Consider the following 19741-nt stretch of genomic DNA (forward strand, 5'->3'; position numbering starts at 1 on the left):
GGTTAAACGATTTCGCAACTCTTTCTCGAATATATTTTGGTTTCATGCACGGGTAACTAATCGTTGTAAGTATCTAATCCATTTCCAACGATTTTAGAGAAAATAATTTCTATTAGTATTAAATAATATTAATTTAATCTACACAAATTACATTGCTAAACGTTTGCAAGTCGATAAATCGACACATTTTCCTTATTTAAATAAAATATATAAAAAGTCCTTGCAATAAAACCATACCTGAATTCACTTCCGTATCGCTCGAGAGCATTAGACATATTTGGTGGATGTTATAGGGACATCAGTAACAGTCGAGTAGCTGAGAACTATTTGCCGCACGCTCGTCATAGAAGATTATGTAACAATAGTATCATAATACAGTTATTAATTACTCCGACACTCTATACGTTTCGATAAAAAGATATCCGACAAGAAATTGATCTTTAACGTAAACAAACAGAAATATCAGATAGAATTACATAGATTGTGTAAACTTTCACAGGTTTGTTGCAAAAAATTATCGAAGTTATCTGCAGTTATGAGGACACAACGGGCATTTTTCATATTTTGCTCCCTCCTCGGATTAACGATTATTATCTGGATTTTTTGGAGAGAATTATCGATGATACTAATTACCGTCAGCTCGGCCAATCACGTTTACTGCTACTGGAGCGGATCCAGTGGTATCATGGAACTCGGACAAGGAGAATGGGGTTAGTTACAAGATTTTATTTTTCATCTCTCGAGTATCCCAAAGAATAGACCGAAAATTTAATTCTATTAAAGTATCATATATTTTCTATTGCGAGATCTTTGAATAAAATAAAAAACGAATTTTATTTAATTAAAACTAAGAAAGGCAAATTATTTTATAATTTTACCAAGACAAACTATCGATAATAAAAAGACATATAAAGTAGAAAACTAAAAAGTAATTTTTTTCCCAAAATGACGCTTTTAAGAAATATAGACTAAATATTTAAAGAGATTAAATAATTAATCAATTATTTCCTTTTTAGCATTTGAAGAATTTATCATAGAAATCAAGAGTAAAAGTTGATGTTATCGCAAACGATTTAGCGGCTAGAGTCTAGACAGATATGCGAGCCACTTACAAGTTGAGCTAAGATACGATTATCAAATATGATTATCAGATATCAAATATATATCTGATATACTCTGAAAATATTTAAAATTTTATCTCTGATAAACTATGTGTATCTCGTTATAGATGATTAATAATATTTTAATATTATCAGCTGCAGTGGTTCGCCTACTTTTCAAGTGGGTTATTTTTAAGTAACACGTTAAAATTTCTATTTTTATCTCGTAAACATGTTTACGAAAAAATATTTATACTTTCGTGCGATACATTCTTTACAATTATAAGCTATAGGCAACTCGGTGTCCTTAGTCAAGTTATCGATTTTAATATGCAATCACCTTAGTTATACTAATTACAGAATACGAGAACAAAAATATGCTGTTACATACTACTCTACGTACCTTAATCGTATTTGTGTAATTTATTTTCTTTTAATATAAAAACAATAAATAGGTACAGTAACAAAGTTTTGCGATATCACAGTTTTCTCTTTTGCTTTTAAATCTCTATGATCAATTCTCGAGAACCACATGGTTTTTAATTATTTTCTGTTTAAATGCTTTAGTTTAAGAACTCAATCATTTAAATTTGTTTTTCAAGCGTATATTACCTAGTTACCTGCTTTCCTCTAATTTGTAGATAAACAAATGCTGATACCAAGCAGATGCATATTTTTCCACGAGACATCGTGTTCATTGCCGAATCTCACGCCTCAACAAGCATGCGCCGTGGAATCGGCAGCCAGAAATAATCGCAATTTGAATGTCTTCCTGCTATTCCTCGCGACAGGGCAGTTTTCCGAGAGGTCTAAGAGAATTGTCGACATTTTACAAACCTATGACAACGTGTACATAAGGCGAATACGTTTGTCGACATACATTATCAATACACCGATAGAGGACTGGTTCTGGGCAAACATCCGTAGATTATGGGAGAACAACGATTGGCTGCGCAACGACTTTCATGATTACATACGGATGTTAACACTGTGGAGATCTGGCGGTGTGTCATTGAATTTGAACAGCATCGTGCTGACGTAAGTTGAGCGAGTATCTCTTATCTTCAAGGCTTCAAAGTTAATTCAACGACGAAGATGAAATTGATACGTTCCTAATAAGTTTTTCGTTGATATCAATGTATCATAAAATCTGTCAAACTCCAAAATATTGCAAGTAGACAAGCATCGGCATCTATTGAACTTGCTGCAACATGTTAACAAGAGGCAAACATATTTAGGTAAATAAATATAAGAATTCTCGCATTTAGACCGTTGGACGAGCTAACTACTTTTGTGGGCGTGCAAGACAATCGAGATATGGGCGTCGGTGTGTTTGGCGTCGACACGAGCACGAATTTCGGAAGGAGTTTTGCCGACGCCTGTATGGAAGTCATTAAAGATATAAACGCGGACAGCTATCTGCGATACAATATCACGAGAGTCGTAACCGAAGCCGTATGGAAGCTCTGTTATCAGCGAAACGTAAATAAGGTAAACTTTATTTACTTAGCGAACAAGCAACCTCCTTCAGCGTACGTTTCGTGACATACATCTAAGTATGTTTCTCTCTAAAATTTAAAAGTTTTATATAAAGTAAGTTTTAATTTCGAATTCTATGACATAAATTATACAACTTTTTTATTCTTGTGTTGTTGCTCGCCTCGGTTACGTTAATGGAATAATTTAGATTTAACGAACGATTGGGAGCGAAGAGTCGCAGACAGAAGTCGTTTTACATTGAGCATTGACCGCGTATGTTACATTAGCTCGAAGCTCGAACAAATCTCTTTCTAATGCTTCGCAGCTCTCGCATGACAAGGAATGTCGACGGTTCACTATCTACCCACCGGAGAAATTTTATCCTGCGTCTTCCGATATGCAGAAGGTTCGTCCGAACGAAACGAGAACGGCAGAAATGCTGAAGCTGAGGATGCCCATAGGGAAGAACGCCATGACGATTCATTATTCGAATAATCCGAACGATTACAATCGAGACGTTGACGGTGACGGTGACACTGACGATGATGATGCTGAAGCTGACAACACGGCGGCCTACAAAATGGCGGCCAGGCAACACTGCCCGAAGATATACGAGTTTGCTGGAGAAAGCTCTTTAAGCTCGCGATATTGGATAACCAATACGTGATACGTATCGCAAAATTGGGACGCAAATGTATGTGTGTAATTGAATGAAATTAATATTTATTACGCGAGCGATTTTATATTGATTTTGTATTGAGAGTACATTAAAATAATTACCTTTCTATTTTGTATTTTTGCATAATGACGCCCTGGTAACCTGGTGTACATATTTCCGTCTTTCATATAAGCTTTATTTTGACAAAAAACGGGCTGAAGATATACATATTTCCACGCTATCACCTATCACCGCCACCGCCAATAGCTGCAGTATCGACACTATCGATCGATCGACGTCTCGACGATACTTTCACCAGTTTGCCGACGTTGAATTCAGATGGTGCCTTGATCGCCATCAATGACGTTTGATGTTTTGTTTTCTTGCCTGCTCGAATTCCTTTAGCACATTCAGAGGTCAGAGGTTAGGTTAGGCTGACTTCGTTCATGATTTATGTCTTACTTAATCATTAATATTCATACGCAGGAATATAGCATTCATGCTGAATCATCAGTCTCGATGGAATTTATCGCGGCGCATTTCTCAAAAGAAAAAAAACCTGATTTACCGTTTTAATCGAAGGTTTGCCTTGAGGGCAACGAGGACGTTGAGGTTACGTTGCCGCCGAGTCAGCTGAGTGACAACGTGAACTGACGTCAACAGAAACGCAGAGATGAGAAAAATTGCCGATACGCTGCTTACGCACGACCCGTGATATTCCGATAATATCCGACTCCTGTTATCAGTTCTCGAGTGAGATCGCGCGAAGGCCAATATCGTTCGACGATAATTCTCGCGTCTCTCGCGCCGAAACAAACCCGATCTTTCGATCCGATGCGAAGCGCGATATTCCTTCGCGTTTCGAGAACATTGACGGCGCGAAACTCGATCATTCTTTCGCGTAGCACGCGTATCGGACAATTAAGTACGTTAGACGCCGCGATGGCTCAACGAATCTTCAAAGGCCATAACGATCACTATAATGGCATTACGATCGACTCGGTTGAAGAGGCCTGTGACAATAAGATATTCGCACAGCGTCTCAAAGGTAGAGACCTAGAGACGCATCTTTTTCGCCCCCTTTTCTCGTATCTTTTTCTCATATTCATACAGATGCGATTAATTATATTTTATACATAACTATTATATACATATACGTATATTGTCGTATTATAAAAGGGATATAATTAGATGTTGTAAAGAAATTTTGAACAATCTTCTCTTTCTCTTCGAGCTCGCTAAACTTTACTTGCTTTTCGAAGCATACATATAATAAAACAAAAGCACTTATATATATAGTTAAGTATTGTTTCTCCGTCGAGAGTTTTTAAATTCAATGTTTGTTAAAAATGATATTGAAGGAATGAATTTTATACTACAGTAGCATGTATTTTAAGAACATACTAGTTAGAAGGAATAAACACATATAACTTATAATATATCTTTATAGATTCTTTAGAGCAATGGACAAGGGACAAAAAACGCACTATATGGTTTCGCGTGCACATCCCGCATACCGAGTGGGTCCCGATATTAACAGGGCACGGATTCATCTTCCATCATGCGAAAGAAGAATATGTCATGTTATATCGTTGGTTGCCCACCGACGAGGAATGTAACGTCCCGAAATATGCGCATACATTTTTAGGCGTTGGTGCATTCGTGTTCAACAAGGATACTGGTGAAATACTTGTCATTAAAGAAAGATATGCTTCTACTAAAGCAAGCTGGAAACTTCCTGGAGGCTACGTAGAGCCAGGTATCTTAATAGAAGCTGTTGTGCCTTGTACATTAGTATTACAATGGTACTTTGCACCATTATACATGTGCATGTATATTTATGATTGTCAGGAGAGAATATTGAAACGGCAGCCAAGAGAGAAGTTCTGGAAGAGACGGGAATTCAGGCAGACTTTAAATGTTTAATATCTTTTAGACACGGGCACGATTATTCCTTTGGATGCTCGGACATATACATGATCGCATATCTAACACCTCAGAATTTTGAAATTGACAAATGCAAACGGGAGATATCTGAATGCAAATGGATGAAGGTAGAAGTTGTACCACGAAATTATTTTCTCATATTGCCAAAAATCAAGAATTATATTTATATTTGTACATGATCTTATAACAAAACCTGCAAGCATCATACTTGTTCGATATAACAGTTAAATGTATTACAATACTACTAATGCGTAGCGCATCTGTACCCTGAAGTATACCGAACATAATTGCTTCAATTTACAAATTTTTATTATTTTTCTAGCTAAGCGAATTCATGCAACATCCAGAAGTACATGCAAATAATAAAACTTTAGCAACAAAAACAATAGATTTTCTTCGACATCAAATGGGTATGGTTGTAAATTATGGAATACATCCCCTCACGAAAAAGCAAATATGTGTGTACAGTGTGGAGAATACAGACATCGGAGATACATCTGTAGAATAAACTGTCTGTTTTTAGAAAAAATGATGTGTATATATAGAATGAAATATTAGAGATTTTAATATCAATAATGCGAAAAAATACGCACAAAAAGTTCTTTTGTTACTACCATTACTATAGAAATGAAATGTACAAGATAATAATAGATAATAATATAATTAAATAATAATATTAAGAGCTATTAAATAATAATATAAATTATAAAGACTCAATTTATTGTCTAACAAATTATATTGATCTAAAGTTATATTAATTTGAAGACTTATTTTATACTATATCACATATATCACAATACGTTAATTAAGTTTTTGTTACATAGCTTTATAGTTATTAATATCCTTTGGTTATCTCACAATTATTGTTAACGTGATGTGCTAACAAACTGCCTTAAGGTTAGTTTTATCTTATTTGCATGATTACATCTTGAGTATTTTTATATAAAATAATATACTTATAAACGTCACAGCGTAATGTTCTATCACCGTTCAATTTATAATAATATTAGAAACGTGTGACTCTAACTTTAAATATGTCGACATGGCCATGAATTCGGATTTTTATACAAAATTAATGATAAACAATAGAAAAAACTGTAAATATATTTCTGCCAATTATTGTAAACAGTAAGCATAATTTCTGTCAATTAGCATTTTAATCAGATTACCCATGAGGAATTATAGAATTTAGTGTAATGAGCGTAACCACTGTGGCAGTAATAGGTGGCATACACCATTGATAAAAGGACGGATGCGGAGCTGCTGTCATGGAAAGAATGACCCAACTCGTGAAACGTAATACGTTGCTTAATAGAAGCGAGCGATATCCCTTATGATCAGGAGAAATCTGTACGATACCTAATGTACTGCATGCAGCTAATATTGTCCAACTTGTCGTAAGAACAGGATCTTCTGTAGAGAGTCTCATATCGTAGCTGTAATGAAAAAGTCCACTTTTGTTAACTAATTTTTATAAAATTTATGACTTTATAACTAAGAATCTTGTTTTCTTATTGCAGTCATATTAAATTATGACGATGATTGACTTTTTTCGCTTTTATTACAATTTAATATTATTGTAGTGAAAAAACAGAAACCTTAAATCGAGAATTTTAGATTTTTAAGTAGAATTAGTAGAATTAGAATTTAATACCTGAAATTTTTCGCCCAAACTAAGACAGATGGAATTGCTGGGAGTGCAGCAAAACTACACAGCAAAAACAGGATAAGATGATTATATATCTCTTGACTGATACTTCTATCACTTTCTTCTTCGCTCTTTGTACTCTTCCAACGTTTAAACCAATTGAAATGTTGGAGTGGGGCCATTAATATGCCCTCTAAATAATCTTCGTACATCCTTGTTAATTTCAAGAAATAAAGAAATACCGAGACGAGCATACCAAGAGCGCCACATGTTGTTGGAATTAGAGATAATACGAGAACAGTTGTAATAAATGGCAACTGATTTAGACCGCTCAATAACCAGTCTGACCATGTTATTGAGAACGCTATTGCACGTGCTAAGAACCTACAAAAATACGATTTTCATGAAAATATTTCAATCGTTACTGATCAAATTGACCAATTTTTCAGTATGCATTTAATACAAGAGAATATTTTTATTTGAATATAAATAAAAAAACCTGTACCTGACAGCTATTCCATGTGCGACAGAACCAAGAAATATGACGGAGCAACATACACCAATGGCAGATACACCAATGATACATAAAGCAATGCAGGTTTCGTACGTAACGTTGAAGAAAAAGGACAACATTATGGTAATGACTATTGTCGGTAGCGTATCTGAACCGTAATGTATCTTTATAGAGACAAAAAGTAGGAGTAAACTCATAACGGCCATGTAAAGCAATGGCCAACGGTCTCGTATTCTACAAGAAACCTTGTCGACGATTCCTCCAGGTTGAATATTAATCATATAAGTGCATTCTGGTTCTAATGTCACTCTTAAACTTGCCGTGTCATTGGGACGTCCGTAGAGTGTCTGCATTTTCATCGTTTTCGGACCATCGTCTCTGCATCGTAATTAAATGTAGAAAGGGCTTATATGAAGCTCGATTTATTGCGATAAATACACTTACGTATTCGTGAAGATTTTCGTTTGAGTCGATCCTACATTCGACGACTCTAGTAACTCGACAATAGCGTGATGCTTAAGACAATTCGGCGATTTCAACTCGATTGTTACCGCGTCTATGATGTTGGAAAGTGTTACGTAATATCTCACACTTCCCTTGACGGTTTCAATCAAATTCGGTCCACGAAAGCCAAAGAGATATTTAGGATGTAAGAATCTATTTCTTGTAGATTCGATTCGATTGTTGTAAAAATAGGAATCGAAGCTAATTGTAAGGTATTTCTCCAAATCATCTGGAGTTATTCTCACAATGGCATGCGTAACGTGCGGATATCTTATCTCTTTTAGGTCTAGATCAACAGTCCTTCTCGGTCGATATGATGGATCGGGTAAAAGTCTTGTCTTATTTGTCAAATTCCAACCCCATTCACTGAAAGAACATATTATTGATCAGTAAATAATAATTTCCTTTTGGTAGGAATATGTAATTCAATGTTACCAAATTTGTTTTTGGCCTTGTTTTTTTAATGCTGAGCACACAAACAGCCAATTTTGGTTTTCTAAATTTATTGCATCAATGGTTAAAAAGTCAGATTTGTGAAATAGTTCCACCACAAGATATATAGTAGACGATTTTTTAACTCCGTTTTTATTATTCCAGACATACTGTTGAGGTATATTCACCCATTCGGCATCGGCTTCGAACTTAATTTTTTCCGTATAATGATACAGTTTCTTGCCCGAAGTATGCTAAAATTGCAATTTTATGCATTAAAATTCATTAATGTTTTAGGAATTTTAGGATTATTAGGAAGTTTAGGATTATTAAATATTTTTTTGTATCAATAAAGAACAATCGAGCAATCATAAACTCTGACTTTGGCATCAACAATAATCACTTACTTGTAAAAAGTGATAGGACAGAGACTTCATCTTCAAATTAGGATTCGATGTAATTTTAGGTGGCTTTTCCGAACGTTCTACGGAATCAAACAACGAACGCACAATTGTAAATACGAGTTGTTTACACCACAGAATACTCAAATGATCTGTCGATTTCCAAACGACTGGTATACTCGTAGAAAGAACATTTATATCAGCTGTACGATCAAAAGTTTGCGCAGCAGGTACAAGTATATCGCGTGGTCCACCTCCAATCGATGCTACCTTCACTCCTGCATCTTTAATTTTGTGCAGATGTCTTTCCAATTCATGATAATAATTGGCAAGGACACTATCCAGAACTAAAGAGGGAGTATGAGGGGAAGCCAAGTTTATTATCATACTTGCAAACGAAGCGTTCATATTTGGTGCTAGCAACAGAGCACCTTTCGCTACAATACCACCCTGAAAGAGATATCAGTTAATTTCAATCATTCTCTATAACATATATCTGTGTTTCTTACCATAGAATGACCAATCAACACAACATTGTCCATCTTGCCCTTGTACAAAGCTAATATTGCCTTTATGCAATGTGATACGTACACGGTTTGTTCCATAAGCACACCTTGCATCAATAAATTACAATGACAATTAATATTATGTGGGTATCGATATATTAATAAATGTTTTTTGTAAAATTATTTTTTCATGCGTACCTCCATACAATGCAGAATAATCCTTACTGAACGAAATAGTAAAAAAGTCAAAGTGGAAGGGATACTTTTGGCTTTTTCTTAAACTTACTGAAGCAATAGATCGTACTAAAATGAAAGGAAAAATGTAAATACGTAGATTTAAATATCTGTCTTACAATGATGAAAATTCATCATTAAATTAATATTAACATATTAATAAAGTGATGTAAACCTTGTTCATGAGATCCAGCATTGCCTGGTATGAAGAGAACCGGTATACCAGAAAAGTGCATTCTTCTTAATTTTTCCGTTAGAAAACCTTCTCCATAGGCATATAATCCAAATCGCGGATATTCATCTTCTAAATCATCTTTCAAAGATATTCTCTAAAATATAATAAATTATTTCAAAATTAGCAAAAAAGTTATACATATATTCAGTATTCCGTTTCAAATATTTCTTCTTTTATATTTGATAAACAAAAAAATATATTCAAACAGAATAAATCACTTTTATTTCACCAGTCAAATAATAAAGAACAACGGAAATATTAATTGACTCTACTGGTCATTATAATCACCAAGACAATACGACCACAATTTGGTTTGATTATTGTCAAGATGTTTTCTTAACCAAATAAAAAAAAATATATCTTTCTCTTATGCACTTGTGGAAAAAAGGAAGCAAGTATTTTAAGTTGAAAAGAACAAATACTTAGTGCAATGTGGAACAGGCAGATAAGAACTCGAGACTCGAGGTAGAATCCCTACTCTCACATAGCAGGCTATCTTCAATGAAAACCGGAGTAAAAAAGTGAAATGGTAGCAGTCACATACTGCGACTCGCGTGTCCACGTACCACATACTGCGGATACTCGAACATATACGTCATCTCGCATGTATTCTCCTCAAAATCGGTGACATATCTTGCAACTCCGAGAACGTAGAGCAGAGTGAGCATGATAAAAAACGGCACCAGCGAACCGTAGATCATTATCCGTTTTACGGACATCATTTTGAGTATCTCACCTCTCTCGAACCTTTAAACAGAAGATATTTATTACTTGATACAATTATCATTTGTCTCAATACCGGCTCGATGCCGACATTTGTATCCCTTGAGACCGTTGGACGGCCTACCTAATAGATAACCATTTAGGTGATGTAACGACACTTTACATAGGATAGGGAATACAGGAGCGTGTATGAATTTTCGCTAGAATACGACAGGATATCTGATGAAAGTAAAAATTATATACCAGGCTAGATCCTTATCATTTTCGTCGGCTTTCATTGAGTCTGTAGGTTATAATTTCTTCCGATATTGAGAAAAACGTAAATTCGAATAAAATGTCAACACATGCGCGGAACTTGTTCGTTTTAGGTGCGCCCACTGCGCCCTCGGTGTTTCCGTGTTGAAAATGAGGCAAGAGGTCCGTTCATTTTCGCGTCTCAAGTTTCTCGAGAGGTGGTCGAGTGCTGGGGACTTTCCTCGTAATCTGGGAACTCAAAGCTGGAGCTGGGAACAGTGGCCGAGATTTTCCCTCCACGAAAAGATTCTTCCGTCCACCGTCCACTTCCTTCTTCTCATTTCCTGCGCGGCTGAGCCATGTGGCTGATGTGCTCTAACCGCCGAGGTACTTGAATTTGTTAATCTTACGTAACCATTTCTTTCTCAATTTATTCACGTTGATAATACGGATTCTCGTCCGATCACCGTGGTTGTTAAATAATGTTGAGTACGACGGCGCGCTGACCGCCACGTGGTCGCGATCGAACGGAGAAAAAAAGGGACATTACGCGCCAAGTGCACGACTTGCACGAGGCAAATACAGACGGGTACGCAATACGCATAGAAAATGAAAGGAAAGAATTCGGATTCGCAAGTTGCGCGGAAGCAGAAGCGAAAGCGAACCGACTCCGAGACGGAGACGACGGAATCGCCAAAGGAGTTCGACCTGAAGGAGCTGTCGAAGAAGCAAATTCTACAATGCATCTCTGCGATTTTTCACTTGACTCAAGAACAGTTAAAAGAGACGAATAGTCTTCTCGCCGAGGAGGCTCGGCCGATATTCATACAAGTGACTAGCGTCAGAGTTCCGAAGATGCCTCGCAGACAGATGAGAGTGTAAGTAAATTTACTGATGCCCCATAGATCTTTATTTTACAATATTAAAACTTTACATGATTATATGTTATAATAACCAATGGATCCTTATGAAATTTTCTGATTATAAACTCCATAATGATGATAACTCATATGTAGCAAAATATTGTTGTATTTTTGTCAAATTACTATTTAAAATTCTTACCTTTTTGTTTGCAGATTGTTGCCATATTCAATAGTGGCTCCAGACGATGAAATAGCTTTGTTTGTTTGCGATTTGGAGAGAGGAAGAAGAAAGGATTATGAGCCAACAGTAGAATACTACAGAGATCTATTGCACAAGCATGGGTGCACCCGCGTGAATGAGATAATACCCATGAATCGTGTGAAGAACGAATTTGATCAATTTGAATTGAAGAAGAAGCTTCTAGGGAGTTATGACCACTTTCTTGTCGACGGTCGCATCGCCGGTCATATGTCTCACTTGTTAGGAAAACACTTTACCAAGAAAAGGAAGCTGCCGACTTCGATCAGAATGGAAAGCAAAGACTTGAAGCACGAGATTGATTATGCATTGAGGAAAACCAGTATGCTGCTTCATTCTCATGGCGATACTCATTTGATGCAAATTGGGAACACATCCATGGACAAGAAAAAAATCCTGAAAAATACACTGGCTGCCTGCGAAAAACTGTCCAAAAACTATCCAGGCGGTTGGACAAACATACGAGCTCTCCGACTAAAAAGCACAACCAGTCTGGCATTGCCTTTTTATATGACGTTAAGTAAGTTGTTGAAATATAGATTATTCAATTTATTAATAACGATATAGACTGTTTCCTTAAACAAGTTTATGAATTTCAGAGAATAAAAACACGGTCAATCCACATGAGATTGTGGTACAGCCAAAGAGACCGAAAGCTTACCGTGATGTGGAGGGAGAGCTTTCGACATTCGTACGTGATACCACGGTCATAGTTAAACCCGAAGGCACAGTTATCCTGAACAAACATAAGAAGAAACAACCAAGTAAGAAAATCACAAAGGAAGAAACTGAGAATTGAAATAATATAATTCTGTTGTTACTTTACAATTTGAAATCTTGTAAAAAGAAGTAATCACAAAAACTTTTTAAATATGTAATATTATGTATGTTATCTACAGTTAATATTAATTTAATTAACATTAAATATTATCTCCGTAATATCTATCATGTGATTGGGGGAGATTATTGTCCTCCGATATGAAGCATATTAAGTATTGTGCTAATTGTCGGAGGATATCTCTTAGGATATAGTTATTTTACAAATAAAGGCAGTTTGTTTATATTGCTTAACAAATAGTTTCTTTTTTATTAATATACTAGATTGCGTGCAAATATTTGAAATTGTGACAAAGGTTTTCCTACTAATGCAAGTGATCAATCAATACAAAATGGTCTGATCCTTCTTAGATATACTCTGATATCCATTAGCTGGCAACGTTGGCAAACTGTTGGCGACACCGTTAGCATTTTGCATGCTCTTGTACACATTTGTCGTGTCTACGACCACCTCGATTTCTTGGAAGTTCTGGAGTCTCTGAATGTCCTTGTCTCTTCTCAATCTGGTATCGGGCAACTTTCGTAGCTTCTGGATTTGATGCAAATTGAGATCCAACTCCTTGCAGCATAGACACAACAGAGCCTGATATGTCAACTCGCTTCGCGGTAATTCCACCTCTATGAAATCTGGATCCGCTGTATTGGCGACCCGGATTTTCAGTACCAATTCTAAAAATACATTGGAATACAATTTATATACGGGACATCGTAATAAATTAGTTGACTATGTAGCTTCTTAAAAATTTCTTTTTCAAACATCGTATTATTTTAAGTGGCAAATAACTGTCACATTACTAAAGAAATTTATATCAATTTATCGAACCGTCTTGAAATGACGTGACGAGTCTGCTTTTGTCGTATATATTATTTCTAACTTTTGAAGAGTTTGCAGGAGCGCGCAGAAAATCTGGTGCAGGGAATGTAACTGCGCGTAACGACGAATCATACATGAAATCATCGCTTAGAAGATACAAAATCTGTTGGTTGCTGCAGACAGACGCTGGAGTGTCGCCCATATCGGATCGCAGATTTTTATCGGCACCATTTTTCAAGAGCAAGGCAACAATGTCCAAGTATCCCTCTTTACACGCCCAGTGTAGAGCGGTCCTTCAGAAGCACGAATGAACGAATACATTATTGGAAGCATCTTGATAAGTAGATCTAACTTTTACATTGGCATTAGAGGGTGACTTCCCACGCAATAGAGCGTGAGTTCTCTGTTCAATAAATATTTCAAGCGAGCATAAATTTTATACATAATTTAAGAAGAAAATGGGAAATAAAAGTAAGTGGAAGGGATGTATTTTTACGAGTCCTATTTCTGTAAAGGTAGGTCAAAGCAAAGCTGGAATAAGTACCATCCGCTGCCATCTCGCACGTTTACGTCGACGCCTACATTCAAGAGATCGTGCACGCCGTCCGCGTCGCCGAGGCAAACCCTTTCCCTCAGACGCTCTTCGAGTATTCTTTCCATTTTGTAACGTTTTTACACGCACCGCGTTATGGTACGTCACATATTTGTAATGATTTTACACCCGAGCGAGGCAACTCAAAAATGGAGTACCAAATATGCAGCAAGATTCTAACGCGCCGTCTCGAAAAACAAGCTCGATAGGGCTGAGGGCTCCTCTATTCTAGATTACAGAATCGTTGAAATCGTGTTATCAGTTATCACAGTTATCACTCTATTCAGTCTATTCCGTTCTTCCATCTCCACGAAGTTCACTGTTCACTCCAGTACTCCACTCCGAAGTCCGTCGACACGGCACGTGTGTCACTTTGTGGCACAGCCAACCGCAGACGAGAGTTCTGGATAAAATCGTCTGCATTGGTCGTCAGCGCGAGCGGCGAGGCCAATCGGAGCCCGACCAACACCGTGAAGACGATTGCGACTCTCCGGTGCGCATTCCCTCTCGCTCTCGGATGCGCTGGGATCGGGATGCGCCATGCCGGCCATGCGCGGCGGTTGGTAGCCGTAGCTAGATCTTTCATTATCATATATTTTCCCGCACACTGTCGCATTATACACCTGCGAGCTGTTTAAGGCAGTGCAGACTCATCGCCGAAAAAATTTCTACCAAAACACCGTTTTATTCTTATCGTGGAGGACTACGCGGGGTTAATTTTGCGATTGCTTGACGTACGCCGTGCGCGACGAGTTCACCATCCTCGGCAATATGATTATAACGTTGAAAAACTTACAGCAGCAAACGTTCACGATAGAGATCGACTCGTCGCAAACTGTAAGTAAAATTGGGCGAGATCGAGCGACGGAGTCGACTTTTTGGGACAGTTAACGATTCAAATATTTCTTTCCTTTCACGTTATCAGGTCAAAGATCTCAAGGAGAAGATCGAGACGCAGAAAGGCTTCCCCGCCGAGCATCAAAAGTTGATATACGCTGGTAAGGAATACGCTGCACGGTTAAATAACCTAATTTATCGGGAACGTTACCCGGGGGGGCGCCCGGCGTGTTCGTCCACGCCAGTCCACGCGGCTGGTCGAGAATCCGCGTTGTAATCGAACAATAAATACCGCGCGGCCCACACACGTTTAAATATAGCTTCCTCGCGATAGGAATGATCTTGCAGAAACGCTCATAGGTTATGTTTCCAATTCGCACACGTCGAGAGCTGTCGAAAGCTACGATGAATTTTTTTTTTTGCTTTCGAGATCTTAACGATGTGCAAACGTTTGCAGGGAAAATATTAGCGGACGAGCAGCCCTTAACAGAATATAATATCGATGAGAAGAAATTTATAGTTGTTATGGTAACGAAGCCTAAAGCTGGAGCTACACCTAAAACAAGCGAAGAGCAGCGCGCAGAGGGTGATAAGAAGGAAGAGTCTACTAGGTAACTTGAAGATTGCGACACTTTTGCGCGTAAGGCGCGACGAAAATGTCGCTTGTTGTGAAATATTCATTATATCAGTTATGATAAGTAACAGAACCATTTGTCAAATATCGTTAAGAGGACAAACTATTCTTTTTCGAATTATGTGCGGAGTAGAAACCAGGACACCTCATTCTTTATATTTCTGTTATAGCGCGGCAACTACGCAACCTAGTTCAAACCCTAATGTTCAGGATACTACACGAGCAGCCAGTAACGTGCAAGAGCAACCCGCGGCAGCTGCGCCAGCGGCTGGTCAAGCAGAAAGTGCCTTGCTAATGGGAGAGGATTATAATGCTATGGTAAACAACATCATGGATATGGGGTGCGTATGAAGAAGAGTGACGCACTTCGAACTACAATTTGTTAATATTTACGTGATATTTTTATCATTTGAATTAGGTATGAACGCGAACAGGTTGTACAGGCGTTACGTGCAAGTTTTAACAACCCTGATAGAGCTGTCGAGTATCTCCTAACGGGTATACCAGCGCAACTTTTTGAGGATCCACCTGAAGATCCGCCGGAAGCCCAAGAGCAACTTCAGGATCAAAGTCCAGATCCGTTGGCCTTTCTGCGTTTGCAGCCACAATTTCAGCAAATGCGTCAGGTCATTCAGCAGAATCCAGCGCTGCTGAACAGTCTTCTTCAGCAAATCGGTTCCACTAATCCTGCCCTTTTACAGCTTATTTCTCAAAATCAAGAAGCGTTTGTACGCATGCTCAATGAACCTGGTTAGTTTAGACGCGTATGCTCAAAAAATCATGTATTGTGACTGATAATATAATAATAATAATAATAATAATGATTATTATTATTATTATTATTATTATTTAATAACATTAATAACTTATATAACTCGTATGGTCTTTTCTCGTACAGTGGAACCTACTACGGGAACGGGGGCGCGAGTTTTGCCAGCATCTGGAGGAGGCGTAGCACCCGCAGCTGCTGCTGCAGCTGCAGCTGCAGCGGGAGGTGCTGTGAATGGTGGGGCTGGCACTGGTGCAGCAGCGGGCGTAGGATCCGGTTTAATACAGATAACACCACAGGACAGAGAAGCTATCGAGAGGTTGAAGGCGTTAGGTTTCCCAGAACATTTAGTCGTACAAGCATATTTCGCCTGTGAAAAGAACGAAAATCTCGCTGCTAACTTCCTACTTTCGCAAAACCTCGACGACTGAATCGCTCATCTGATTTTACGCGGCGTTTCGAATAAAGAACAGGACTGACAGAGGGTGGATGATCGCACCATTATCATTTTTACCTTACAATAATCATCTTTATTTTGTATATAGATATACACAATATCTATGCTATTTTATTTGTTGTGTAGATAAAAACCCTGGTGTGTTTGGTAAGCGCGTGAATCTTAAGATAAGCGCATACCATAACATTACATATATGTCAACTCTTAAGCATTGTTTCATACTTTTAAAAACATTTCATTTAATATGTAACACATGTTTATGAGAGAAAGAATTGTTGCTTACAGCAGACGGTGTTATAAAATCCATCCTTACAGCCTACAAGTGCTCTAAGATATTATATTTCTTTAATATATATGGAGCAATATAATTGCATTTTTATATGAGAAAGCCTTACGAGCCTTACTCTGCAGAAAAATATCTTGCAGTAGTTACATATTGAGGGTCGGGCATATATAAATTGAAGATGTGTTCACTCTCGCGTTAAGGTATGTTTTATACATATCTAAATGTTCGCATGTAAGTAAAATGAGTGCATTTTGTACATTTCTTGGCTTTCTGATATAAAAATTATAGAATGCATCTGTTTGGGCATGTGTACTTGCGTATATTCGTATTTATGTATGTATGTACAAAGAGATTTTCTACTTTTAAATGATAATATCGCTAAATTAACTTAAATGTTAAAAAGCTCTCTTGCTTGTCACAATTCAGTAAATTGTAACAGGGTGTAAAAAAACTAACTTGTCATATATATATATTACAATATATATATATTACAATTATATATATATATATATATATATATATAATTTTATTCTTAATCTTTGGATCTTGATATCTTGAAAATGTCATAATAAGTTTTTACTAGTGGTGCGATGTTTTTTGCCTATAAAATTAATTAGATTGTAATTGAAGTAAAACAGTTGTAATACTATGAATAATCTTGAAATTATATTAACGTCTGAATATTAATTATTACGTAGATTATTACGGAATTCTATTAGAGATAGACTATGAGACAAAGTATTACAAACTATTCCAAACGTGACTTGCCTGATTGTATCTTTCCTTGCAGCATAAAGCAATATTAACATTTTTTTTTGACACAAAGAATAATTCAAACAATAACTTGTGTGTCACATAACGACATACATACGTATGTACGTATTTATGCATGTTACATAAGTAGGAAATTCTTAATTCTTAAATTTGTACCATACAGTTACTTATTAATATCATTAAAACAATAATAAATATTGAACAATTTTCATCGCTCTTACATATATTTAGTGCAAAAACAATATAAAGAATTATTCGTTGGAGGGTTGTAGTAACAATTACATAAAATTCCAATCTGTTATATTGACTCAAATTTTATATCCCCCTTTTTTTTATAAAAATAGAGAAATTATTAATAGAGAAGAACTGCTGTTAAAACAACACATTCTCTGTTGTGTGCTCAACACACTTGTAATACATAGTATAAATGAATAAATTACGATTTCCACAAATGCAAATTAGTCCATTATATTACTATCAATAAGTAATTTTATAGAAAATTTAAACACATGAATTTTGACTCTGTTCTCCAATGCTCTATAAAGACTGTTATACACGAAGATATCTAAATATAAAAGTGCAAAAGCTACAACACTTTAAAATATATAACTAATGTACATTCCCTTAAAAATGTGATATTAACATAAGCTATTTTATTGGTCAAAATGTTTACATTATGCTTTCATCATTAAATAACTTCACGTATAATAGCTTTTTGTATGCAAAGTAAATGCCAATGTAAAGTAGTACAAGCGACCAAATTTGCTATTAAAGTATTAACACGCAGTTCACATATATGTAATCATGTTTGCAATATTGCAGTTTATAACATCATAAATTTTGCAAATATGATTATAAATATGTATCATGTTTTGTATATATATATACAAAACTTCAAAAAAGTTTAAATGTAGAAAATTAAACATGTTCAAATATGTACACACTAGAAAAGTTAACGTCTTTTTTTTTATTTTATACTATTTACAGGAGTTTTAAGAAGTTGAAGAAATATTTGTCCCTCGTAATGTTACACCTTTCCTCTGAAGATCCTTTTTAGCTTCTTCTATTTGCTAAAAGAGCGACAACGGAATTAGATAACAATATTGCTTATATAATTGTATCTTTTTAGATAAAAGAGAAACCAACTTGCTGAAGTTCGATGGCTGCACTTTCACAAGTATTAAAAGTGAATACTCTGTACAAGATGACAGTAACTGCATATAATCCAAAGAGAAATAAGGAAATGACTGGAAGAAAAAGTATAATTTTATGCCATTCCTTGACAAAAGCAGAGTCGCTTGTAATTGTAGCAATCCACACGCCAAAAATCACCGTTGCACACGACAGCCACTCCAGTAGTTTTGTCATCTGTGAAAAAAATTACAATATTTCCCCATTATTTATCATCATTATCGAGATGAAACGAAATGCTTATTGCAGAATAATAATGTGATTCTTTAAAATAAATAAATTATGGAAATAATTAACATATACATAAATTTCATATTACAATACACACGTTTGACAAAAAATTCAATATCAATTTTATTGGAATTTTTATGTCGTTTATCAAATATGATTATTAAATTGTTAATATGTTTTTATACATACTTTCTTCATCTTAACCTCAAAAATCTAGGAGACATGTACACACGGAAATAATATTAATATATTATTTTCTTCTTTCTTTTGTGGCACCTGCCCTCGAACAAGGGTCAATACGGCCAATATCTTGTAATTTACGAGCAGAAGGGTTGGTGATATGTTAACAAAGCCGGATGATGCAATGCAAAGTAGAGAGAGTATATTTTTGTGTGTGTGTGTCGCGGTGTTGGGTCTTGGACGCCTTGGTATTGTTGGGAACTCGGGAATAAGAAATAATTAAAAGAGAAAGAGAGAGAATGTGATCTGTGTGAATATAAACTGAACTGTCAACAAACATATATAAAACCCGTATCAGATTATGCATTTGAAATTACGTGTCTCTCAACCAATCGGAATGAA

General features: G+C 36.2%; 6 protein-coding genes across 7 annotated transcripts; 4 read left to right on the forward strand and 2 right to left on the reverse strand.

The window, feature by feature from the left end:
• Window positions 1–535: 535 nt before the first annotated feature.
• On the forward strand, window positions 536–3366 carry LOC139816247 (lactosylceramide 4-alpha-galactosyltransferase-like). Its single transcript, XM_071783654.1, has 4 exons — window positions 536–710; window positions 1742–2138; window positions 2369–2591; window positions 2905–3366. Exons 1-4 carry the CDS (start codon window positions 536–538, stop codon window positions 3244–3246), a joined length of 1137 nt encoding a protein of 378 aa, XP_071639755.1. The 3' UTR covers window positions 3247–3366.
• Window positions 3367–3660: 294 nt separating this feature from the next.
• Window positions 3661–5772, forward strand: LOC139816251 (nucleoside diphosphate-linked moiety X motif 6). The gene is made up of 4 exons (XM_071783659.1): window positions 3661–4285; window positions 4688–4996; window positions 5089–5291; window positions 5507–5772. The coding sequence occupies exons 1-4, from the start codon at window positions 4072–4074 to the stop codon at window positions 5690–5692; spliced, it is 912 nt and encodes a 303-aa protein (XP_071639760.1). The 5' UTR covers window positions 3661–4071; the 3' UTR covers window positions 5693–5772.
• Window positions 5325–10775, reverse strand: Pgap1 (GPI inositol-deacylase). 2 transcript variants are annotated; one of them, XM_071783632.1, is made up of 11 exons: window positions 10625–10775; window positions 10225–10405; window positions 9599–9752; window positions 9388–9492; window positions 9193–9296; window positions 8690–9133; window positions 8286–8536; window positions 7791–8216; window positions 7338–7724; window positions 6839–7216; window positions 5325–6620 (listed from the first exon to the last, which is right to left on the reverse strand). In XM_071783632.1, exons 1-11 carry the CDS (start codon window positions 10657–10659, stop codon window positions 6350–6352), a joined length of 2736 nt encoding a protein of 911 aa, XP_071639733.1. In that variant the 5' UTR covers window positions 10660–10775; the 3' UTR covers window positions 5325–6349. The 2 variants fall into 2 exon arrangements, with proteins under 2 accessions (XP_071639733.1, XP_071639734.1); XM_071783633.1 differs by lacking the exon at window positions 10625–10775 and adding an exon at window positions 10506–10622.
• Window positions 10776–10881: 106 nt separating this feature from the next.
• On the forward strand, window positions 10882–12808 carry LOC139816249 (ribosomal L1 domain-containing protein CG13096). Its single transcript, XM_071783656.1, has 3 exons — window positions 10882–11493; window positions 11692–12257; window positions 12337–12808. Exons 1-3 carry the CDS (start codon window positions 11225–11227, stop codon window positions 12534–12536), a joined length of 1035 nt encoding a protein of 344 aa, XP_071639757.1. The 5' UTR covers window positions 10882–11224; the 3' UTR covers window positions 12537–12808.
• LOC139816255 (ankyrin repeat domain-containing protein 40) lies at window positions 12791–14339 on the reverse strand. The gene is made up of 3 exons (XM_071783663.1): window positions 13933–14339; window positions 13398–13681; window positions 12791–13243 (listed from the first exon to the last, which is right to left on the reverse strand). The coding sequence occupies exons 1-3, from the start codon at window positions 14046–14048 to the stop codon at window positions 12897–12899; spliced, it is 747 nt and encodes a 248-aa protein (XP_071639764.1). The 5' UTR covers window positions 14049–14339; the 3' UTR covers window positions 12791–12896.
• Window positions 14340–14545: 206 nt separating this feature from the next.
• Rad23 (UV excision repair protein Rad23) lies at window positions 14546–18189 on the forward strand. Its single transcript, XM_071783655.1, has 6 exons — window positions 14546–14817; window positions 14906–14978; window positions 15275–15428; window positions 15622–15792; window positions 15870–16201; window positions 16350–18189. The coding sequence occupies exons 1-6, from the start codon at window positions 14752–14754 to the stop codon at window positions 16649–16651; spliced, it is 1098 nt and encodes a 365-aa protein (XP_071639756.1). The 5' UTR covers window positions 14546–14751; the 3' UTR covers window positions 16652–18189.
• Window positions 18190–19741: the final 1552 nt, after the last annotated feature.

Source organism: Temnothorax longispinosus, chromosome 7 (genome assembly GCF_030848805.1).
Source record: "Temnothorax longispinosus isolate EJ_2023e chromosome 7, Tlon_JGU_v1, whole genome shotgun sequence".
Lineage (NCBI taxonomy): Eukaryota > Metazoa > Arthropoda > Insecta > Hymenoptera > Formicidae > Temnothorax > Temnothorax longispinosus.

Bases quoted from the DNA above. Each gene is read 5' to 3' on its own strand.
- LOC139816249 (XM_071783656.1), top strand. From the start codon at position 11,225: ATGAAAGGAAAGAATTCGGATTCGCAAGTTGCGCGGAAGCAGAAGCGA. The intron at 11,494-11,691 runs GTAAGTAAATTT...TTTTGTTTGCAG, and splicing joins CCTCGCAGACAGATGAGAGT to ATTGTTGCCATATTCAATAG. The intron at 12,258-12,336 runs GTAAGTTGTTGA...TATGAATTTCAG, and splicing joins GCCTTTTTATATGACGTTAA to AGAATAAAAACACGGTCAAT.
- LOC139816247 (XM_071783654.1), top strand. From the start codon at position 536: ATGAGGACACAACGGGCATTTTTCATATTTTGCTCCCTCCTCGGATTA. The intron at 2,139-2,368 runs GTAAGTTGAGCG...TCTCGCATTTAG, and splicing joins TTGAACAGCATCGTGCTGAC to ACCGTTGGACGAGCTAACTA. The intron at 2,592-2,904 runs GTAAACTTTATT...AATGCTTCGCAG, and splicing joins ATCAGCGAAACGTAAATAAG to CTCTCGCATGACAAGGAATG.
- LOC139816255 (XM_071783663.1), bottom strand. From the start codon at position 14,048: ATGGAAAGAATACTCGAAGAGCGTCTGAGGGAAAGGGTTTGCCTCGGC. The intron at 13,682-13,932 runs GTACTTATTCCA...GTGCTTCTGAAG, and splicing joins GTGCGAGATGGCAGCGGATG to GACCGCTCTACACTGGGCGT. The intron at 13,244-13,397 runs GTTCGATAAATT...ATGTATTTTTAG, and splicing joins CGTCACGTCATTTCAAGACG to AATTGGTACTGAAAATCCGG.
- Pgap1 (XM_071783632.1), bottom strand. From the start codon at position 10,659: ATGAAAGCCGACGAAAATGATAAGGATCTAGCCTG. The intron at 8,217-8,285 runs GTAACATTGAAT...ATGTTCTTTCAG, and splicing joins CAAGGCCAAAAACAAATTTG to TGAATGGGGTTGGAATTTGA. The intron at 6,621-6,838 runs GTATTAAATTCT...TTTTCATTACAG, and splicing joins GTTTGGGCGAAAAATTTCAG to CTACGATATGAGACTCTCTA.
- Rad23 (XM_071783655.1), top strand. From the start codon at position 14,752: ATGATTATAACGTTGAAAAACTTACAGCAGCAAACGTTCACGATAGAG. The intron at 14,818-14,905 runs GTAAGTAAAATT...TCACGTTATCAG, and splicing joins AGATCGACTCGTCGCAAACT to GTCAAAGATCTCAAGGAGAA. The intron at 15,429-15,621 runs GTAACTTGAAGA...TTTCTGTTATAG, and splicing joins AAGAAGGAAGAGTCTACTAG to CGCGGCAACTACGCAACCTA.
- LOC139816251 (XM_071783659.1), top strand. From the start codon at position 4,072: ATGCGAAGCGCGATATTCCTTCGCGTTTCGAGAACATTGACGGCGCGA. The intron at 4,286-4,687 runs GTAGAGACCTAG...ATATCTTTATAG, and splicing joins ATTCGCACAGCGTCTCAAAG to ATTCTTTAGAGCAATGGACA. The intron at 5,292-5,506 runs GTAGAAGTTGTA...TTATTTTTCTAG, and splicing joins CTGAATGCAAATGGATGAAG to CTAAGCGAATTCATGCAACA.